This window comes from Sorghum bicolor, chromosome 1 (genome assembly GCF_000003195.3).
Source record: "Sorghum bicolor cultivar BTx623 chromosome 1, Sorghum_bicolor_NCBIv3, whole genome shotgun sequence".
NCBI classification, from domain to species: Eukaryota; Viridiplantae; Streptophyta; class Magnoliopsida; order Poales; family Poaceae; genus Sorghum; species Sorghum bicolor.
Genome location: NC_012870.2, coordinates 80,194,387 through 80,213,885, shown reverse-complemented (window position 1 = coordinate 80,213,885; position 19,499 = coordinate 80,194,387). Strand labels below are relative to the sequence as shown.

Genomic DNA, 19,499 nt, shown 5'->3' with positions numbered 1-19,499 from the left:
ATATTCCCAATGTTTGACATAAACCTTGTTCAAAACGACTTTCTTTGTGGGTATGGAGGGAGTATTCTGGAACCCGTGCAGACTGCAGACAAACAGTACCATGGAAAAGTTGAGTATGCTAACTTCTGAATCAATGTGTTACACAACAAATTGATTGAACCTGAACAAACCATCTTGTCAATTCGTAACATTGTACTTCTTGTTTTCTATGCAGTTCCAGTTTTTTCTTGTCTCCTTGTAAAAATATGCAGATTTGAACCCTTTCAGAGATTGTTTTCTTCCTCTCTTTTCCTCTACCATATTGAACTGAAAGGAGTTTATCTCCAGCAATACCAATACATCGATAACGAAGTTGGACAAATCATCAGTTTATAGGTTGCTTAAATATATGTTCGCAATCATTTTTTCCCTTACGAAACATGCAGATTCTTATTATTTATCAAATTAATGTTCGATCAAGATAAGCTATGGCTGGTGATCTCCCGTAAAATGTCTGAAGAAAGGAGGGTTATGTTCCATTGACCTTTGAATCACAGGTAACTGCATCCACTAATAATTAATGTATTGTGACACAACCTTCAAACCCTGTATGAACTCTCACAGATATTTGGATACCTTATCTTGGTTGATTGGAAATTAATATAGTGTTTATTGTGGCAATCGTGCAGGTCATGCGTGACCTAGGTGGCTGCTGGAGAGTCTCCCAGACCTCCTATGCATATGCATCAATTGGTTCCTGCTGCCGTAGAATAGTTTTATGGTGGGGCAGTTGTTAGCATTGCTCAAGATGGGTATTATGTTGGCAGGTGAGTTTCCAGCATCACCCTTAGAAAACAGTATTATCTTGCAAATGCGTATACGTAGGCAAAATGTGTTGTCGGATGCAGAAAGCCATTGCAGTGTGCACAATGGTTGCATGCATCATCCATATGAATTTTTGATGACAATTTCAAGACGTTATGCAAATGTTTATGCCGTGGAGAAATGTGTTGTTGGATGCAGGCGCGGTCCATTCCAATGGCAATGCTTCCATTCTGTAGAGGACAAAATAAAATGTTGCATCATCCTTGAACTAGCTGTAGGTAGCTTGAATTTATACTATTAGAAATAATAAATGTAGGTGTTGTCGGATGGCCATTGGAGTAGAACGTAGCAACTTTTGCATCATCCTATGAATTATAGAATATAAGAGTAGTTAGGAAGATATCAGGATTTATAGCAGAAATTTCTGTCAGAGAAGTCTGTCAATAATTAAACGTTGCTTTTAGTTGACCTAGCTTTGCCCTCTATATTAATGCCAGTGATCGAGAAGCATATACTCATGAGATATTTTCTCATGTGTTCTGCACCTCTTTTTTTTAGAAACCTTGCAAAAAAAGTGATTTTTCAAGACTGAAAACATAAAGGCGCACATGGCACAATCAAAGATATTTGTAACCGGCGCCACATATGTATAACAATATGCTTGCGATGATATAATCGACCTCTTTATATATATGCTTCAAGAGAAAAACTATATTATGTTAGAGACGTCAGCTTTGTAATAATAAATATATTAGAGGGTCAGAAACTCAGATTTTACATACTTTTATTCAATATAAATATCAATATACTAGCATTGCGATTATATATTCTCTAAGAAACATCAACTTGAACCAGATTTATATGCCTAGAATAATATGACACCGATACTTGCTAGCATATGTTTATAATGTAACGTAGGCAAAATGTGTTGTCGGATGCAGAAAGCCATTGCAGTGTGCACAATGGTTGCATGCATCATCCATATGAATTTTTGATGACAATTTCAAGACGTTATGCAAATGTTTATGCCGTGGAGAAATGTGTTGTTGGATGCAGGCGCGGTCCATTCCAATGGCAATGCTTCCATTCTGTAGAGGACAAAATAAAATGTTGCATCATCCTTGAACTAGCTGTAGGTAGCTTGAATTTATACTATTAGAAATAATAAATGTAGGTGTTGTCGGATGGCCATTGGAGTAGAACGTAGCAACTTTTGCATCATCCTATGAATTATAGAATATAAGAGTAGTTAGGAAGATATCAGGATTTATAGCAGAAATTTCTGTCAGAGAAGTCTGTCAATAATTAAACGTTGCTTTTAGTTGACCTAGCTTTGCCCTCTATATTAATGCCAGTGATCGAGAAGCATATACTCATGAGATATTTTCTCATGTGTTCTGCACCTCTTTTTTTTAGAAACCTTGCAAAAAAAGTGATTTTTCAAGACTGAAAACATAAAGGCGCACATGGCACAATCAAAGATATTTGTAACCGGCGCCACATATGTATAACAATATGCTTGCGATGATATAATCGACCTCTTTATATATATGCTTCAAGAGAAAAACTATATTATGTTAGAGACGTCAGCTTTGTAATAATAAATATATTAGAGGGTCAGAAACTCAGATTTTACATACTTTTATTCAATATAAATATCAATATACTAGCATTGCGATTATATATTCTCTAAGAAACATCAACTTGAACCAGATTTATATGCCTAGAATAATATGACACCGATACTTGCTAGCATATGTTTATAATGTATATACTATATAGTAAGATACTTAAATAATGCACCTATATATATGACTTGGAGTGATGCATCACTAGTAGAGAAACGACCTTTTGATTCTTCTGCCAAAATTGGCTTTAGTTCCGGAATTTTGTGCATCCAGAATTAGAAGCACCTTTAGTCCCGATTAGATCTATTAACCGAGATTAAAGGCCCCTACCCAACGGCTACTGCGCCATTGGGTTGTGGTTCAGGACCTTCAGTTCTGAGTGGAACCAATAACCAGGACTAAAGGTCAACTTTTACTCCCGATCGTTGGCGCAAACCGGGAGTAAATGTTAACAACTATTTGTGGTCTAACAACGAATATATAGGGGAAAAATTAACAACTATTTGTGGCCTAACATTTCTTTGAAGTTTACAGTTTATATATGTGGCCTATACTTAATTTGGGTGTGTTATTACCTAGGAAGAGTATAATAGTGTTTAGCAAAATAATTAAGAGAGGCTAGATGACTGATCGATGGATATGCTAGCGCACCACAATTTGGTACGTGCAAGGTGTTGCATTTAATTTGCAGAGATACTTAAACTAGCCACAATATTACCGAGGTTTGAAACTTTTATCTGCATGATGCCAGAACTTGTTGACCACTGAATATTTAAATTGTAAGAAACAATTCGTTTTACTCTACCTAGAAGACATATGCTACTGCATATTAATGACCAAGCATCGAGGCATGTAGAATCACCGATGCTTGCTTTTTTGTATTCAGCATCACCTCACACGTGTGCAAATTGATGCTTGGTTAGAAGAGAGAATGTTTCAGCATCGGTTGGAAGGGCACGCTGTGCAGTGGGCCGTCTTGTGCACTTGGTCTATGTTGTACTTAGAAGAGTGACCTGAGAATTTGATTTATTTTCAGAGCATGACCGATGGTACGGTAGTCTGATGATTGCCCTTTTTTAAAAAAAAACGAAGGGTAGTGAGATACCGAGAAAGAGATGCAATAATATACAAAGGATCTAGTTCCAAGTTTCTAGGTTTCAAGCTCCAACTGCCCCTTTCAAAAAAGAAAAATCCAACTGCCTCCTCCATCAAAGTATGCAACACTTTTCTTCCGATGCCGCCGAGTGTAGTATTGGTTAATTTGTAAATACAATAATTATATATATATATATATATATATATATATATATATATATATATAGTTTTCAACTAGGAGCGAGATGCATGGTTGATATATTTATAGTTTGAGAAGACCACATCCACATGCATATGCATATATACTTTCTTCAAGCAGCAGCAGACAGTGCACTCTAGCTAGCTGCTTAATTATGCATGCATGCACAGATGCAGCAGCTACACCTCGCTCCAAAAACACAATAAATAGCAAAGCTAAGTGAATTAATTCAAGCTTTTTGAGGGGGGCATAATAATAATATATAATACACACCACGTACATATATACGGAACTGATCGAGAGGCACGTACTGTACGTACTCGTACGTAGTATAAGTATATAGGAGCTGATGAGTATACATGCACTGCACCACGACGAGCCGGCGTCGTTACGTATTACGTTGATGCCTGCATGCATCGCGCGCGCGGCTGGCAGATCGATCGATCAATCAGATGTTGATCTTTCCGATGAGTGGTATGCCGATGGCGGTGACGATGAGGGTGGATGGCACTCCGAAGACGATGTGTTGCCAGAAGGTGAGGTCGTAGGCGTTGCGCGTCGCCCGCCGAGCCTGCTCGCACACGATCAGGTTCGCCGCCGACCCCAGCAGCGACAGGTTGCCCGCCACCGTGCTCACCCAAGCCAGCAGCAGCCACGACCGAACCACCGCCGCCGGCGAGATCAGCGCCGCCGCCGAGGCAACCTCTCCGCCCAAGAGAAGCACTGTTGGGACGTTGGATGCGAGGTTGGATAGCAGGAGGATGATGATGGAGAGCACGGAGATGCCGCCGACGCTGTTGACCTTGGAGTAGGGCGCCATGAAGTTCCAGATGGCCCCCGGCAGCCCCGTCTTGTTGAATCCGCTGACGGTGATGAACATCCCGGAGAAGAAGACGAGCAGCGAGTAGGAGACGGTGTTGAGGCACGGCTCGGCGTCGCGGAAGTCGACGACCACCAGGGCGATGGCGGTGGTGATGGCCGTCCACGACATGTTGAGACCCACCATGTAGGCGACCACCATGCCCACCGTCACGATGTAGGCGAAGCTCTTGAGGAACAGCTTCCGCCGCTGCTCCGTGCACTGCATGAACCAGGGGTGCTTGGTGGAGATGTTCTCAGTCATCAGCGGAGACATGTAGCCGGTGCCGCCGTTGGTGGTGCCAAGCTGCAGCAGCTTGGGGCTCTGCTCCACGACGCCGGCGGCGGCGGCATGGGCAGCCCCCTCCTCGACGGCCTGCATCCGCTTGCCGTCAACGTCCATGGTGGGACTCCCATTCCCATCCAGGTCCTTCCAGTACATGCATAGCAGCATGACCATGTTGACTGCCATTCCGGCGAGCATGGCCGGCAGGATTCCGAGCAGGAACTTGGGGAACGGGATCTTGCTGTTGAATGCGATGACGAGGTTCTGCGGGTTGCCGATGGGCGTGGCGCTGGAGCCGATGTTGGCGCTGGACGCGAGCGCCAGCAGGAAGGGCTTAGCGGGGAGGTTGCGCTCGGCGGCGAGCTCGAGCACGAACTCGGTGAGCACGACGCAGCAGGTGTCGTTGGTGAAGAGCGCGCTGGCGAGCGCCGTGACGACGCAGACGCGGCAGAGCAGGTCGCGGCCGCCCTGGCTCCGCCACGCCAGCAGCGTGCCCAGGTGCTTGAACATGCCGGCGTTCTTGAGGTAGCTGCCCACCACCATGGTGGCGAAGAGGAGGCCCAGGATCGGGAGGTCCACGGACGCGTACGCGTCGTCCGGGCTGATCACGTGGAACACGATCATTAGCACCGCGCTCAGCAGCGCGCCCGCAGTCCGGCCGATGGGCATGAAGGGAACCGACGGGAACACGGCAAGCACCCAGAAAACACCGAAGGCCAGGGAACCAAGAACAACCTTGGCAACCGACGCTAGAGCCATGATTGATATGATAGATAGATTTGGATGGCCTGCTGCGCCGCGCGTGATCCTGATCTTGTTGATCTTGCACTAGCTACGTCGTACGGCTACGGTCGACCGATCGATCACTAGCTTAGCTACGTACTTGCTCGATCGATCGATCGTCGTCAGTGCAGTGTGCGTGGTAGCAGCAGCAAATTAATTAAGCTATATATGCTCCTCCGAGCGAGCACACTGCTTGGCTCACCGAGCGAGTTCGTGCTATAGTGATGACTGATGAGAGCTAGCAGTGAGTGTGTACTAGCTGCTGGCTGCTGCACACTGCAGGGAGAGAGGCCCTCCTCGCGCACCTATAAATAGAGGAACCGAGCGAGCTGCTGCCGATCCTCGGCTGACGCCATGCATGAATATAATGTTGTATTGCGCGCTGCTTGGCTCCAATGCAAGCAAGGCCAAAGAGTCAAATTTCCAGAATGAGGTCACTATATATTTATTATTTCTATAATAGCTATAGCTAGCTAGCTAGGTTCATTAAATTAAAGTAAATAAAGTAATAATGACGGTTGCTGATGCCGTTGGTCAGTAATATAACGCGCGCAAGAATACACTTGGATTTAATTGCCAGCCCAAAAGTAGCTCGCACTACATCAATTCCAAATTATAAGACATTCTAATTTTCTTGAAAAGTTAGAGCAGAGTTAGGTGTATTATGCTATATTCCGCCTGAACCAGTATAACTCGTTTGTCTCTGTGTTTACCATCAAGTTCTGTGTTCATCGAAGCCCACCAAACATCGTCCCAGGCAACGCAATGTTGCCGGTCATCGGACAATCTTTGTATATAATTTTCATCGGTCATATGTACAATCAAATGGTTGGTCAATGCCTATAGACAACAAGCAAGACTCGCTTATATATAGAGTAAAACACATCAATGATTCTCGAACTTGGCTCGAGATGCCATACAGGTCACCAAACTTCCAAAGTGCACATCCATGTGCCTAAAGTTACTATTCCTATAACATGACGTCCAAATCACTATAACTTGAGTTAATCTACTTGCATGGCAGGCTGATTTGTACGATGACATATGTGGGCCTACTTGCCGGTCTCATCATCTCATCTCCCCTTACAATCACGTGAGTCGCGCATGTTGGTGCCATATGCCATCATGTAATCAGCATGGCATGGAGATAGATTACCTCGATCAAGTTATGGAGATTTGGATCTTAATTTGAGTAAATGTGCATTTTGGAAGTTCACAAAACCTAGATATGCATGGCACCCAGAGCCAAGCTTAAGGACCAACTTTGTGTTTTACTCCGCACATATGCATGTGTCAAGTGTTTTACTCTCTCTGCACTTATGCATGCGTCAGACGTACGTGCTTATAACAAAAAATAGTAATAAGCAACATAATTGCCACATGGACGGGATATATTAATTAGTGTAATATAAGCATCAGTAGTACGTACCCGTTGGTTAGGACTTAGGAGTCGATTGATCGGCCGGTACGGTGTATATTTCTCAGTGTCATTATCAATAGTACAATTGTAATAATATAAGCAGCTGAGAGACATGGCCGGTGGAGCAGTTACTCTCGAGTTACTAATCAAATGAACCCTTGCCCTGCCACTTTCAGGCTTAATAAGCGTCGTCACTGCTCTCAAGTTGCATTGCTTGCTCATCGTTCGCTTGCTTTTTTGCTTATTTTAGCAAACAGCGAACTATCAACTTCACAGGTCCAGCGTTTCGTCGCCTAGTCTTAATTAGTTGAGATTATATATATTTGTAATAACTTATTAATGCCATGATTAGTGGCAAAGAGAGCCGATACTTGCTGGCGATTGGCCCAGCAATATCTGCTGCAGAATAAACTAGACTGATGTGTCGATTGATCCGGCCGTGTGGACCATTTCATATCTCTTTTTGGACGGCACCACGTGATGATGATACATATACGTATATGTATATATATATATAGTCGCCATGGCCATGAGGAGTAAACTACTCTCTATCCATGGCTTTCCGGCTGACGATATAGAACAAGGCGCATCATATCATATATAGTACTAATTAAAGCAACATAGTTCTGTTCTATTTACACATGACACTACTCACACGTACATATATATCTCTTCTCCAAGCATTAATTAGTATGTCAACTGCTCCGTCAAGCTGTAATTTTAACAGTGTCGATCAGATTGTTATCTCCTTTTCGTTTTCCCTTAGCTGGAAGAGAGTGAAGGCGAAATTATGTATTATAACCAGGTAGTGTAGTGTGTGTGTATATATATATATATATATATATATATATATATATATCTCGCGGTATATGTGTCAACATTTCACTTGAACATTCAGTCCTGCAGAGGGCCACTAGCTAGCTCAACATCAAAGGTGCATGAACTACATTCAGCCACACAAATCGTGTCCAATTGTGTCTAAGCTAGCCTTTTGATTGAAACCGATGTTGATCAACAGCAAGGCCGCCCATCTACTCCTCCATGCAACTAGAAACACTAGAGAAATGCTCTTAATTAGTTCTAAATAAGCTCACTTATTTTTGCTAAACTACATAGAATTGGGCAACTGTTTATGTGAAGAAATTACTCCCTCCGTTCTAAGATAAATCAACTTCTAGCTAGAGTTATTCTAAATCAAATTATTTTAAATTTGATTAAATTTATATAAAAGAGCATCAATATTTATCACAATAAATTACTATCATTGGATACATGGTGCTATAAATATTTTTTTTGCGAACGAGTTGTACCCATATTTCATTAGGACGAAAGGTTACAAGATGTTATTAGTCCAGCTATCCCATGTCGATTGCGTGTGGCACACGACTATGGTAGCGAGACTAACAACCTTTCAGAGGGTTACAGAGATCACTACCGGATAGCAGGGGTTCGCCGTGTGACACACGGCAAAGAAAAGATAACGAACGGCGGGAGACGACCTAACGAGGTTTGCCGTGTGTCACCCTGCAGACACACGGCAAAGTCTCAATGTTTGCCGTGTGCCAGGGTTGGGCACACGGCAAACCCCAACGAAAAAAATCCAAAGTCCTGAATTTTTTTCCTCGCTCTTAGCCACTGCACCACACTATGACTTGTGTTTATATTGCATTTCGGTTGCTCAAATATTATATGAAATTATGTGTAAATTAATAATTTGAGGTCCTAAATGATTTCAAATCAAAAAGTTGTCAACTACAAAGTGTCATAATTTTTTGGGATCTACAATTTTCATTTAGGGAGTTTCTCCATCCGAGGTCGTTTACAAAATTTGAATTTCAAATTTGAGAAATTCAAACGTAGTTTTTGCATGACAAGATGATTCCAAAATAAAAGTTATCAACTACAAAGTTTCATAACTTTTTGAGATCTACAAAGTTTATTTAGAGAGTTTTTCCATCCGAGATTATTTAAAAATTGAAATTTTAAAATTTTCAATTAAAATGCTGAAAATAATTAAGAAATAGTAAACAATTTCGAAAAATTCCTAAACTTGGACACGACACAACCTATATGGTGTAGTGCCTATAGAAAAAGTTTTAAAATCAAACTCAAATATAAAAATCAAATCTACTCCAACTCATGCTTCTTCACTCATATCTCTGTGGAACTTCTTCGAAGATTGTCTGATTTCTATACATCATACATGACAACTTGTTCGAAATCTTTCCAAACTTTTTTTTATGGCCTCTATGTATGATAACATGACATATGTACAAGGATTTATGGAATAAAATAGCATTTATTAGAATTTTCGAAATGTACCGACGCACGTTCCGCGTCATGTCTTCTAACCACGCCATTCAAAAGTCATTTCTGTTTCGAATGTGTGTTCTCAGACAGGGTTGGGTAACATGAATATCATTTTTTCGATATTTTTTCTAACTATTTCACTGACTCGTAGTTCAAATTTGAACGCAACCGGAAAAATAAAAATAAATAATGTTAATTACAAAAATATAGAAAACATGTTTCAAATTTTATGAAATTTGAGTATAGAGTTACAAATGGTGAATGTGTAGAGAAGAAAAAATTTGGAGGACAAAAACTGAAAAAAAGATAAATTGTTTGTCGTGTGTCGCACCTCTAGCACACGGCGAAGTTTGTGTTTGCCGTGTGCCAGCCTCAAGCACACGGCAAACCCAGGCTTTGCCGTGTGCCTAACGGCCGCACACAGCAAACGTTGACGGTTGGAGATGGGCGTTAGCGTGGGTTAGCTTTTGCCGTGTGCCCTGTTTTTGCCGTGTGTTGCTCACGGCAAAAGTTTGAGTTCGCCCTGTGCCTGGTGTTTGTCGTGTGCAACACACGACAAAGGATAGATATACCGTGTGTCTGGCGTTTACCGTGTGCGTGGATTAGACACACGGCGAACTCGACCTTTGCCGCGTGTTGCTCACGGCAAACGGGCGGACACACGGCAAAGGCCGGCTCTCCGGTAGTGGATACTATATATTGTGAACGAGATGTCGCGACTGTTCTTGCAGCTTCGGCGGTTTGGCAGCAACGCTAACACGCTAGCTAAACTTTGTTTTAGTTGGTGGTGTTCTTCTTCTTCTTTTGGTTATCTCTGGTTAACCGTTTTTCTTTCCTTTGTTGTTTGAGTCAGCTGTCAACTCTGTTTGCTCTACTGCTTCGGTCCGCACGATCTTGAAAAAAAAAAAACTCGTGAAGCATCATATATTCTGCCCCCTCTCGTTGAACGACGGCTGTGGCCGTGGTCACCAGTGGCGGAACCAGAAAGTTAAAATTTTGAAGGTTAGGGGGGGAGGGGCAACAGTTTGAATTTATAAAATTTACTATTTGATTTAGGATGACTCGGCTAGTAGTTGGATTTATTTTGGACGGAGGAGCAGTTGGTAAAAAAGCTCCTATGAGCGGTGTGCTAGTGCCGGTGCGGTGTGACATTAATAATTACAATTATTACATTGTATGAAAAACATATGTTCCCTAACGGCCAGATATTTACGATGTTCAAAAGGTAGGCACACTAGCGTAGTAGTGTGATTAATTTGATTCACTCCTGCTCGCGTACCAGTGCGTCCATTTGATATTAATACAAGTAACTCCACAAATTTAGTTTGCAACTAGTAGGTAGCAGGTACTGCTTACAACAGATGTGATCAAATGTATTTTAGACTACAAGCAAATTGGCATTAGTAAATGCAACATGTGGAAAAGGCGCCTAGCTAGAGAGGGGCGTTGAGATATCTGCACACCAAGTATAGTTGCCAAGGGAATGAATCGTTGGCCATTTTTAATGTCTTCACGTACTTCCTGCATTCCAAATTTTAAGAGCTTTTTGAGATACATATTTTTGCTATGCATATAAATATATATTATATTTAGATACATCTATATAGTAAAAGCTATATAGCTAATGAAACAAATAGAGTATCATATATTTTTGCATTTGAAAAACTATCAAGTCTAAAAATAATTTCATAAAAGTGAACGGTTCTGCTTTAGTTGTGCCTAGAATGCATTAAAACAATGAATTGAGATTGCTAGTTGCAAATCAAGTGAATTTTCAAAACCGAAATCATTACAGGAAATTGGTAAATAACGATTAGTAAAAGGTGGAGTGGTTCAAAAAGCGACTCATAAGTTGAAAAGGCAAGAATTTGTCAGTAGAGGGTCAACTAACACTAATAAATTTAGTGCTTATAATGTCAGTTTTTGCGATACTAGGGGAGGCTACAAAATTGGATTACGTACTTCCACTCCATATTCTTTTGGTAAGATGACCAACACAAGAAAAAATGTCACTTTTGCCAAATGGTGAATATGCTAGCCCAAAGATCAAGGAGTCCTAGGAATCCATGATTTGAAAATAAAGAACACTGTCTTCTTAGTAATAGTTGCTTAAGCTCCATACTAGAGATGAAAATGGATCGATCGGATGGATATCACCAATATCATATTTGTTTTCATATTTCTGGTCGGATTCGGATCCGAATACGGATAATGTCATCCACGTCGGATAAGATACGATTGGATGTCGACATCATAAATATACGATTTAAGTATTCGAATACGGATATGGTATCGGATGTTGAATATTCAGACTCGGATACTGACAGATCTGAACCCCTCTAAATGAATTCGATCTTGAATACGGTCGGAAAAATATTCGTACCGTTTTCATCCCCTATTTACAACTGATGGTGCCTAGCAGCAGATTATTAGGGAGTGTTCAGGGCTCCTCTAGAGAGGCTCCTCCGATCGAGTTGGAGCCATTTTGGAAGAGCCACAATCCTCCAAAACATACAGCTCAGGCTCCTCTATTTTTCACTAAAAAACGGCTCCTTCGGCAAAACGTTTCACAGGGCTCCTCCGGATCATAGCTATAGAGGAGCTCTACCAAACAGACCTTTAATTTATAATAAATAGTAAGGATCTAAATTATTAGTACAAGCCAAATGGAAAAGCAGGGATATAATTTGTACATTCAAGTAGTATTTCCTTAACTTTGGATCTTTCATAGTAAGGAATGGATCACAGGTTCGAGGACTAAATGGTTGGGAAATGCAATCTTACAAGTTTAGTATCCTTGCCTTTACAATACAGCGAGACCTAAAATTTGTTACTCAATATGGCAGAAGCTCTTAGTTCCTCTCTATCGTAGGATTTTCCACCCGACACATCAATGTTTTGTGCATAAGGAATAAGAGGGATAGCACACAGGACACAGATTTATATTAGTTTTGGTACAAGCTATCCTATGTTCAATGGAAAAAACATCTCTATGCGTCGTGTGCTAGGGTTACATGGGTGCTGATGAAATTTCTCATGGGTTGTTGTGCTACGATTTGCATAGTTGATCAATGGGTTGCCCCTAACTCCCCTTTATTGTCTGAGGGGTAATGTTAAAGATGGAATGTTGATCTATCTATAGCTAGGGTTTCCTAGTTTGTTACAAGAGAATCTAGTCAGATCTGAGTAGATTGCATTGATATACTTGGTTTCTAAGCATATCTCTAGACGATGTCTTGTCTCCCAAGTAGTCGATACATCCTGTCCGATTTGGACCTTCACCTTATTGGCAGGCATGACCGATCCATTTCAGTTTGGGTTGATTTCCTCGCAGTGAGGGTACCCATTGAGTGTCAAACATAGAGGTAGATTAAATTCATAAATTAACATTATGGTAGTCTCATTTACTCCCTATCTGATTCCACAAATCAGCTAGAGGCTCAGGGGCTACACCAGTAGGTGCATTCACATGCACCCTCTAGCGAGTCGATAAATGGCCTAGAGGGACAAGGGGCCCACTTCTAGAGAAGCCCTCAGCACCAAGGGGATATTCAAAAGAGGCTAAGTCCCCACTCGGATCGCCCTCGCCTGAGGGCTTGGGGGCTTCACCAGGCTAAAGTAGTCCACAACTTAGGGAGGGTGACTAACGAGCAAGTGTTGCCATGATCTTGGCTTGGGTCGGTTCTAAACCCAACCGATGCCTTGAATATCCCCTAGAATCTGCTAGGCATGTGGAGCCTAACAAGCGGGTAGAGCAACAAGACACCAGGCCCTATCGGGGGTATTTTTTCTCCATTCTCGTGAGGCTGTGTGAGCCACTTTCGGTGTTGGGTCACTGTCGACGAAAGCTGGTCGGCAGTCTACCTTGGGGTATACCCACGGTAGTAGTTTATCGGTAGACGGTGCGCAAACTACGAACTCGATGGTGACGCAAGACACGGACAAGCTTTTTATCCAGATTCGGCCGCCGAGTTGGGGTAATACCTACGTCCTGCGTCTGATTGTATTGATTTGTGTTGAGAGAATAATCCTGTCCTAGGGGGGTCCCTTGCCCCTCCTTATATAGTCTGGAGGGCAGGGTTACAGATCTGGAAACTAATCCTAGTCGGTTACAGTTGCCATGGATAATTCGATACCAATTCCTATTCTAACCGACTAGAATCCTGCTTGATCCCCACATCTTGTTTCCTTGCGCGAAACTCCAGGCTGTCGGATCAAGCCTTGAACTCGTCTCGTAATGGGCCAAGCCTCCTGGCCCAAGCCTAGCCGTAAGGGTATAGGGGTTTATACCCCCACAGCTAGTCCCCGAGCACCATGTATTGTGATGTAACACGCCGTCTTTAGCTTCTTCGATCAGTGAGACTTGACGTCTTCAATAAGCAGGAACGTCGCCCAAACAGTTGCAATGGTTCTTTGACCAACTCAAAAGACAGTTGATCAACATTGACATCGAAGAAGCGAGTTATTCGAAGAATGCATGGTGCTCTAAATTAAAAAAGATTTCTTTCCTGGTGAAGTGTGCCCACTTTACTTTTTTGAAAGGTATAAACCTCAAAAAAGCAAGCATATTCACCGCAAGGTGAAGTGTGCCCACTTAGTCCCCGAGCCTGGTAGTAGGTGACGTAGGCACGTGGTGCCAGGGTCAAAATAAAAGTCCTCAAAGAAATTCTGTAATTGAGATGCATCGCCAGATGCATCGTACCGATGTAGTCTCCGAGCTTGCTGGAAGGCGAAGTATGAGCCTTGTAGCAAGGTCTAAAAAATTGAATTTACCAGTCCGTCTGCAATTGAATAGACTAATCGACCAGTTCCCGGGTGTATAATAGTATGACGACCAGTCCCCAAGCACCAAGTGCGCTCCTTAGAATTCTGCGTTGCTATACTGTACGACCAGTCCCCGAGCATCGAGTGCTCGGTGGTCGGTGCAGTCTTTGAAGTTCTGAGCTGATAGACTGGACGACCAGTCCCCGAGCGTCAAGTGCTCGGTGGTCGGTGCAGTCCTTGAAGTTCCGAACTAATAGACTGGGCGACCAGTCCCCGAGCGTCGAGTGCTCGGTGGTCGGTGCAGTCCTTGAAGTTCCGAGCTAATAGACTGGGCGACCAGTCCCCGAGCGTCGAGTGCTCGGTGGTCGGTGCAGTCCTTGAAGTTCCGAGCTAATAGACTGGGCGACCAGTCCCCGAGCGTCAAGTGCTCGGTGGTCGGTGCAGTCCCCGGATTGTTGACTCTCTGCCATATTTGTCTTCTTGTTATTGAAAAGATCTTTCCAGTTAAAGTTGACATGACGAGACCTCCTAACGGGGTGTCAGATGGATGCATGAAAAGTTGCGCCTGGCAACTGTGCAGCCGCCCTTTCCATGGTTTGAGAAAAAGGAAACCATCAATTGGTACGAAAACTCCGCCGCATTAATTGTCTATAATCATTATAAACCGAAACGCCGCATCCGCGGCATGGTCCGCCCACTTCCCGAGAATACGGGAAGTGGGAGAGGTGGAGTTGTGGGTTATAAGAGCCTGACAGTTCCGCCTGTACTGCTTACCCTGCCATTGCCTTCAAGCCTTCCACTCTCGCCTCCTTCAATCACCTGCATCTTCCTAACCCAAGCCCAATTTCTCACCTCCAATGGCGAAGAGCGACTCCAAGAAGAGGGCCGAACTGATGGCCAAGGAGTGGAAAAAGTCCCGCAGCACCACGAAATCTCTTGGTGACCTCGTCGATATGGGGCTTCTGCACAGCCCGGAGCTCGGCGGCTGGAGGGCCCCGGAAGGGGAGAGCTACCCCGACCCCCGCGCCGGTGAGATCGTCGTATTTGAAGATTTCATTAAGAGGGGCTTTGGGGTTCCTGTTCATCCTTTTCTTCAAGGCCTTCTTTTGTATTATGAGATCGGGATTTGCAATCTGCACCCGAACTCAATTCTCCTCATCTCCACTTTCATCCACCTGTGCGAGGCCTATGTTGGCATAGAGCCGCACTTCGATCTTTTTCGTTATCTTTTCTGCTCGAGGAAGAAGGGAGCAGTTGGAGGCTCCAAGGTTGCAGGTGGAGTATACCTCAACCTTCGTGATGGAATGAAGAATCGCTACCTGTACTGTCCATGGAACACTTCCTTGACCGAATGGTACAGGAAGTGGTTCTACATCAGGGAGGAACCGGGCAGCTCCACGTTCTGCGATGTGGGATACATTCCTGAGAAGAGGGTGAGCTGGACCGACCGCCCGGATTTCGACGGTCAAGTGGCGGATCTCATGAAGCTGATCGACTGGTCACGCCTGGACGGGCTTGGCGTGGTCGGCAACTTCATTTGTCGCCGGGTGATGCCCTGCCAGAAGAGGGTGCACTCGGCGTACGAGTATGCCGGAAGCGTGGACCCGACCAGGATGCGGCCGGAGATCTTGGAGAAGGCGGAGGTACAACAGTTGTTGAACGAGCTGTTCAACTTCGCGGACGGAGGCTTCATCCATGGCAGTGATCGGGTGCAAGCGTTCAAGTTAGGACGACCAGCACCAAAGGTATGTAGCAGATTATTTTGTTTTAGCATTCGTTTATCGTCTGCAGCTGACTCATCTTTGTTGCTTTTGCAGATCGGCGATGTCGACCGTTGCACAGTGTATGTATCACTGGCGCCGAGGATGGAGAATCCTGCGGGAGAAGACCCGCCAGAAGAGGACGCTGCTCGGTGTACTCATTACACCAGCAGTGAGGAGGACCAAGCCCGCCCCGTCCCGACCACCGAGGAAAGGGTGGCGGGAAAAAGGCCAATGCCTGCGGATCCGTTGCCGGCGCCGACACTGCCGGCAGAGAGCAGCCGAGCGTCAAAATGGCGTCGGTTCGTTCGGATCGACGACAACGACGAGGAGGAGGAGGCCGTACCGTCGTTGGTCCGGAGGCCTCCTAGCCGTCCGGACAGCGGGCCGACCACTGCTGATCGAGTGGCCGGCGACCCTCCTGCGCCTCGTGCTGCGGAGTCGGAGGCACAGGTGCCGACTGGCCGGATGAGGAGGAGGTTCACTGCGACCCACCGTCGCTCAGACCTGTAAGTGTTCGACTTACGTATTTCAGCGATTTTTGTTTTTTTTATTGCAGTTTTGTTCCTTTAGCGCGGCGTTGGATGTCAACCCCGGCCATGCCGCTGGCCAAGGGACGAGTGAGCCGGTCAGCGCTGCTGAAGACGCAGCCCCGCAGACCGCAAAGCAGCCTACGGCTGCAGCCGTGCCTGGGAGCACCGAGGAGCTCCCGACCGCGGCGCCGACTACGACAGGCAGCCCGACCAGGGTTGAGGAGGCTACGGGGACGCCTCCCCCAGCTAGTGCCGCGGAAGGGGAGGGCAGAGCCCCGACCCCCCTCCCGCCGAGGAGAGTGAAGTCCTCACGCCGCCCCGAGCAGGAGCCGCTTCGACTGCAGGCTCCCCGGGTCTGGTCCGGGGGCCAGTAATGCCTGCGACCACTACCGGGGGCAACGCAGCGCGGGAGGTGGAAAACCAGGCGACCTCCGACGACGAGGTGGAGGAGATTGAGGGTCGTCCCCGTGACGGCCGCCAACACGTGTATGTGTGGCGTCAACGCGGGGATCACTTTATCGGTCATGAGGAGCTCGCCGAGACCGAGGAGGCCGCCAGGGTGGAGCGCGCGGCCAAACGCCTCGTCAACGAAGTTAAGGTAAGCAATTCTTTATACTGCTGTACATTCCGTGCGCTGTCTTGCTTGGTCGTCATATTTTTGTTTTGTAGGGCGCAATGAAAACGGCGAAGTACCGGAAACGGTGCTTTGACCAGATAGAAGGCGTCGTGGCCGAGAACAAGGCCCTGGCCGCGGAGGTAGACCGGCTGCGGTCGGAAGTCGGGGAGAAGGTGGCTGAGATGAACGCCCAGGAGGAGCGTCGTCTCGAGCTCACTCGTCGCTTGGCCGACCAGTACCGGCAGCGAGAAGGTTAGTCACGCGCTCCGAGCAGCTTTGTGTAGCTGTGTAGTTTGCTTTACTGACCAGGTTATGATTCACGTAGACTTGGAAGAGGAGGTGGCGCACCTCCGACAAGAGAAGGAGCAGCTCAGCCAAGAGCTCGCCGGTGCGCTGGAGTCCGGGCGCCGAGCAGGAGAGGAATTGGGTAGGAAGGACCGGGAGTTATCTGGTAATGGGTGCCGCCTCGTTATCTGCCGCTTGTCGCCTCTTTAGTTTTTGATATACCGAAAATAACGTCCTGTTTCATTTGCAGTGCTCAAGGTGAACGCCAAGAAGCACCTGGATGAGCTGGTCAAGGACCGGGACTCCTGGAAGGTCAACTGTTGTAAGATCTGGAAAGGAATATCCCCGGTCTTGGACCTGATCAGTCCCCAGTCGAGAAGGCGCAACGGGCGTGGGACTGGCTCCAGCAGTTCGTGAAGGACGCCGGGGAGTTTGCTGGCGCGCATGTCCTTAGCATGGTGCGCGCCCATTATCCCCTGGTTGACTTGACCAGGCTGGAGAAGGGGTACCCCAATGAGGTCGGCCCGCAGGAGGCGGACGAGCTTCGGGGTGGTCTGCTGGATTTGTCGTCGACGGTGATCGGCGACATCAATCTGTGCGGAACGGCCACTCCCCCAGACCAGCCGGGTTCAGATAGGTCGGCCAGGGAGCTGTCGGGCGCGTCCATTGCGGGAGATGGGCGGTCGACGCCTGCGGTCTCGACCAGCCAGGCGCCGGTGGCCCCGACCCCTTCGTCCGGACAGCAGGGCCAGGCGGGTGATCAGCCCGAGCAGCTAGGCCAATAGAGTAGTCTGTAGGAATAGACTAGTGTCTTCCCGTCAGGGTATTTATTGTAAACTTTGTATGTAAAGTTTGTAATAAAGTTTGCTTTTTGTCATGACTGTCGTTTTGAGCGCTGTATAATTATCTGAGTGACGTGTCACCGTATTCGACTTTGTAGTCGCTAAGAGCTTCCGTTGTAGAAGTTTTGCCGAGTTCTGCGTGCAACAAAGTATAGGCAAAAAATAGAAAATTTTATTATTGACAATTATAAGATACTTACAAAGGAAAGTTATGAAAACTTTTATGGATAAAATCGTCGCAGTTTGTCTATGTGCCAAGAGTTGGGCACGCGTGTTCCATCTGGGTATGCCAATCTGTAGGACGTGGGTCGTGTGACCTCAATGACCACGAAGGGTCCTTCCCAGGGAGTGGATAGCTTGTGCATTCCCTCCTGGCTTGTTCTCCACCTAAGTACCAGATCGCCGACCACGAAAGAACGGTCCTTGACGTTCCTGTTGTGGTATCGCCTGACTGCCACGAGATATTTTGCTGTTCGGAGACAAGAATTCAAACGCTTTTCCTCCATGCAATTGATTTCGAGTTCTCTGGCGTTGTCGGTCGTCGCCTGGTCGAAGTGTTCGATCCTAGGGGATCCGAAGGTTATGTCAGACGGCAGGACTGCCTCGGAGCCGTACACCATGAAGTAGGGGGACACTCCTGTGTTTCGACTGGTCTGAGTTCGGAGGCCCCAGACCACTGCCGGCAACTCTTTCATCCATCGACCGGGTGCTCTGTCGTTCTCGGTGTACAGCCTTTTCTTTAGGGCATCAATGATCATCCCGTTAGCACGTTCAACTTGACCATTGGCCCGTGGATGAGCCACTGACACGTATTTATGACTATGCCCCTGTCGTCGCAGAAGTCCCAAAATGTGGTGCCAGTAAACTGAGTACCCAGGTCGGTGATTATGCTGTTCGGGATGCCGAATCTGTGTATGATTTGATTGAGGAACTCCACAGCCTTCTCGGAGGTTGCTTTGACCAGAGGCATGTATTCGATCCACTTGGAGAACTTGTCGATTAACACGAAAACAAACTTGAAGTTACCCGGGGCTGGTTTAAATGGCCCGATCATGTCAAGCCCCCAGCAAGCAAAGGGCCAGGACGACGGGATGGTTTGAATTTCGTGATCAGATACGTGGGTCCTCTTAGCGAAAAACTGACATCCTTCGCAGTGTCGAACCAATTTTTCTGCGTCGTTGACCGCGGTTGGCCAATAAAAACCTGCCCGGAAGGCTTTTCCGACCAGCGTTCTGGATGCAGCGTGATTGCCGCAAGATCCAGCATGTATGTCTTCTAGGAGCTTGATACCATCATCTTGGGGTATGCACTTGAGC

General features: G+C 45.9%; 1 protein-coding gene across 1 annotated transcript; it reads right to left on the bottom strand.

Moving 5' to 3' along the window:
- On the bottom strand, positions 3,934-5,919 carry LOC8078035 (putative transporter arsB). Its single transcript, XM_002465971.2, has one exon. It carries the CDS (start codon positions 5,627-5,629, stop codon positions 4,175-4,177), a length of 1,455 nt encoding a protein of 484 aa, XP_002466016.1. The 5' UTR covers positions 5,630-5,919; the 3' UTR covers positions 3,934-4,174.

What these genes read in the sequence shown, in the direction of transcription:
- LOC8078035 (XM_002465971.2), bottom strand. Translation starts at nt 5,629, where the DNA reads ATGGCTCTAGCGTCGGTTGCCAAGGTTGTTCTTGGTTCCCTGGCCTTC.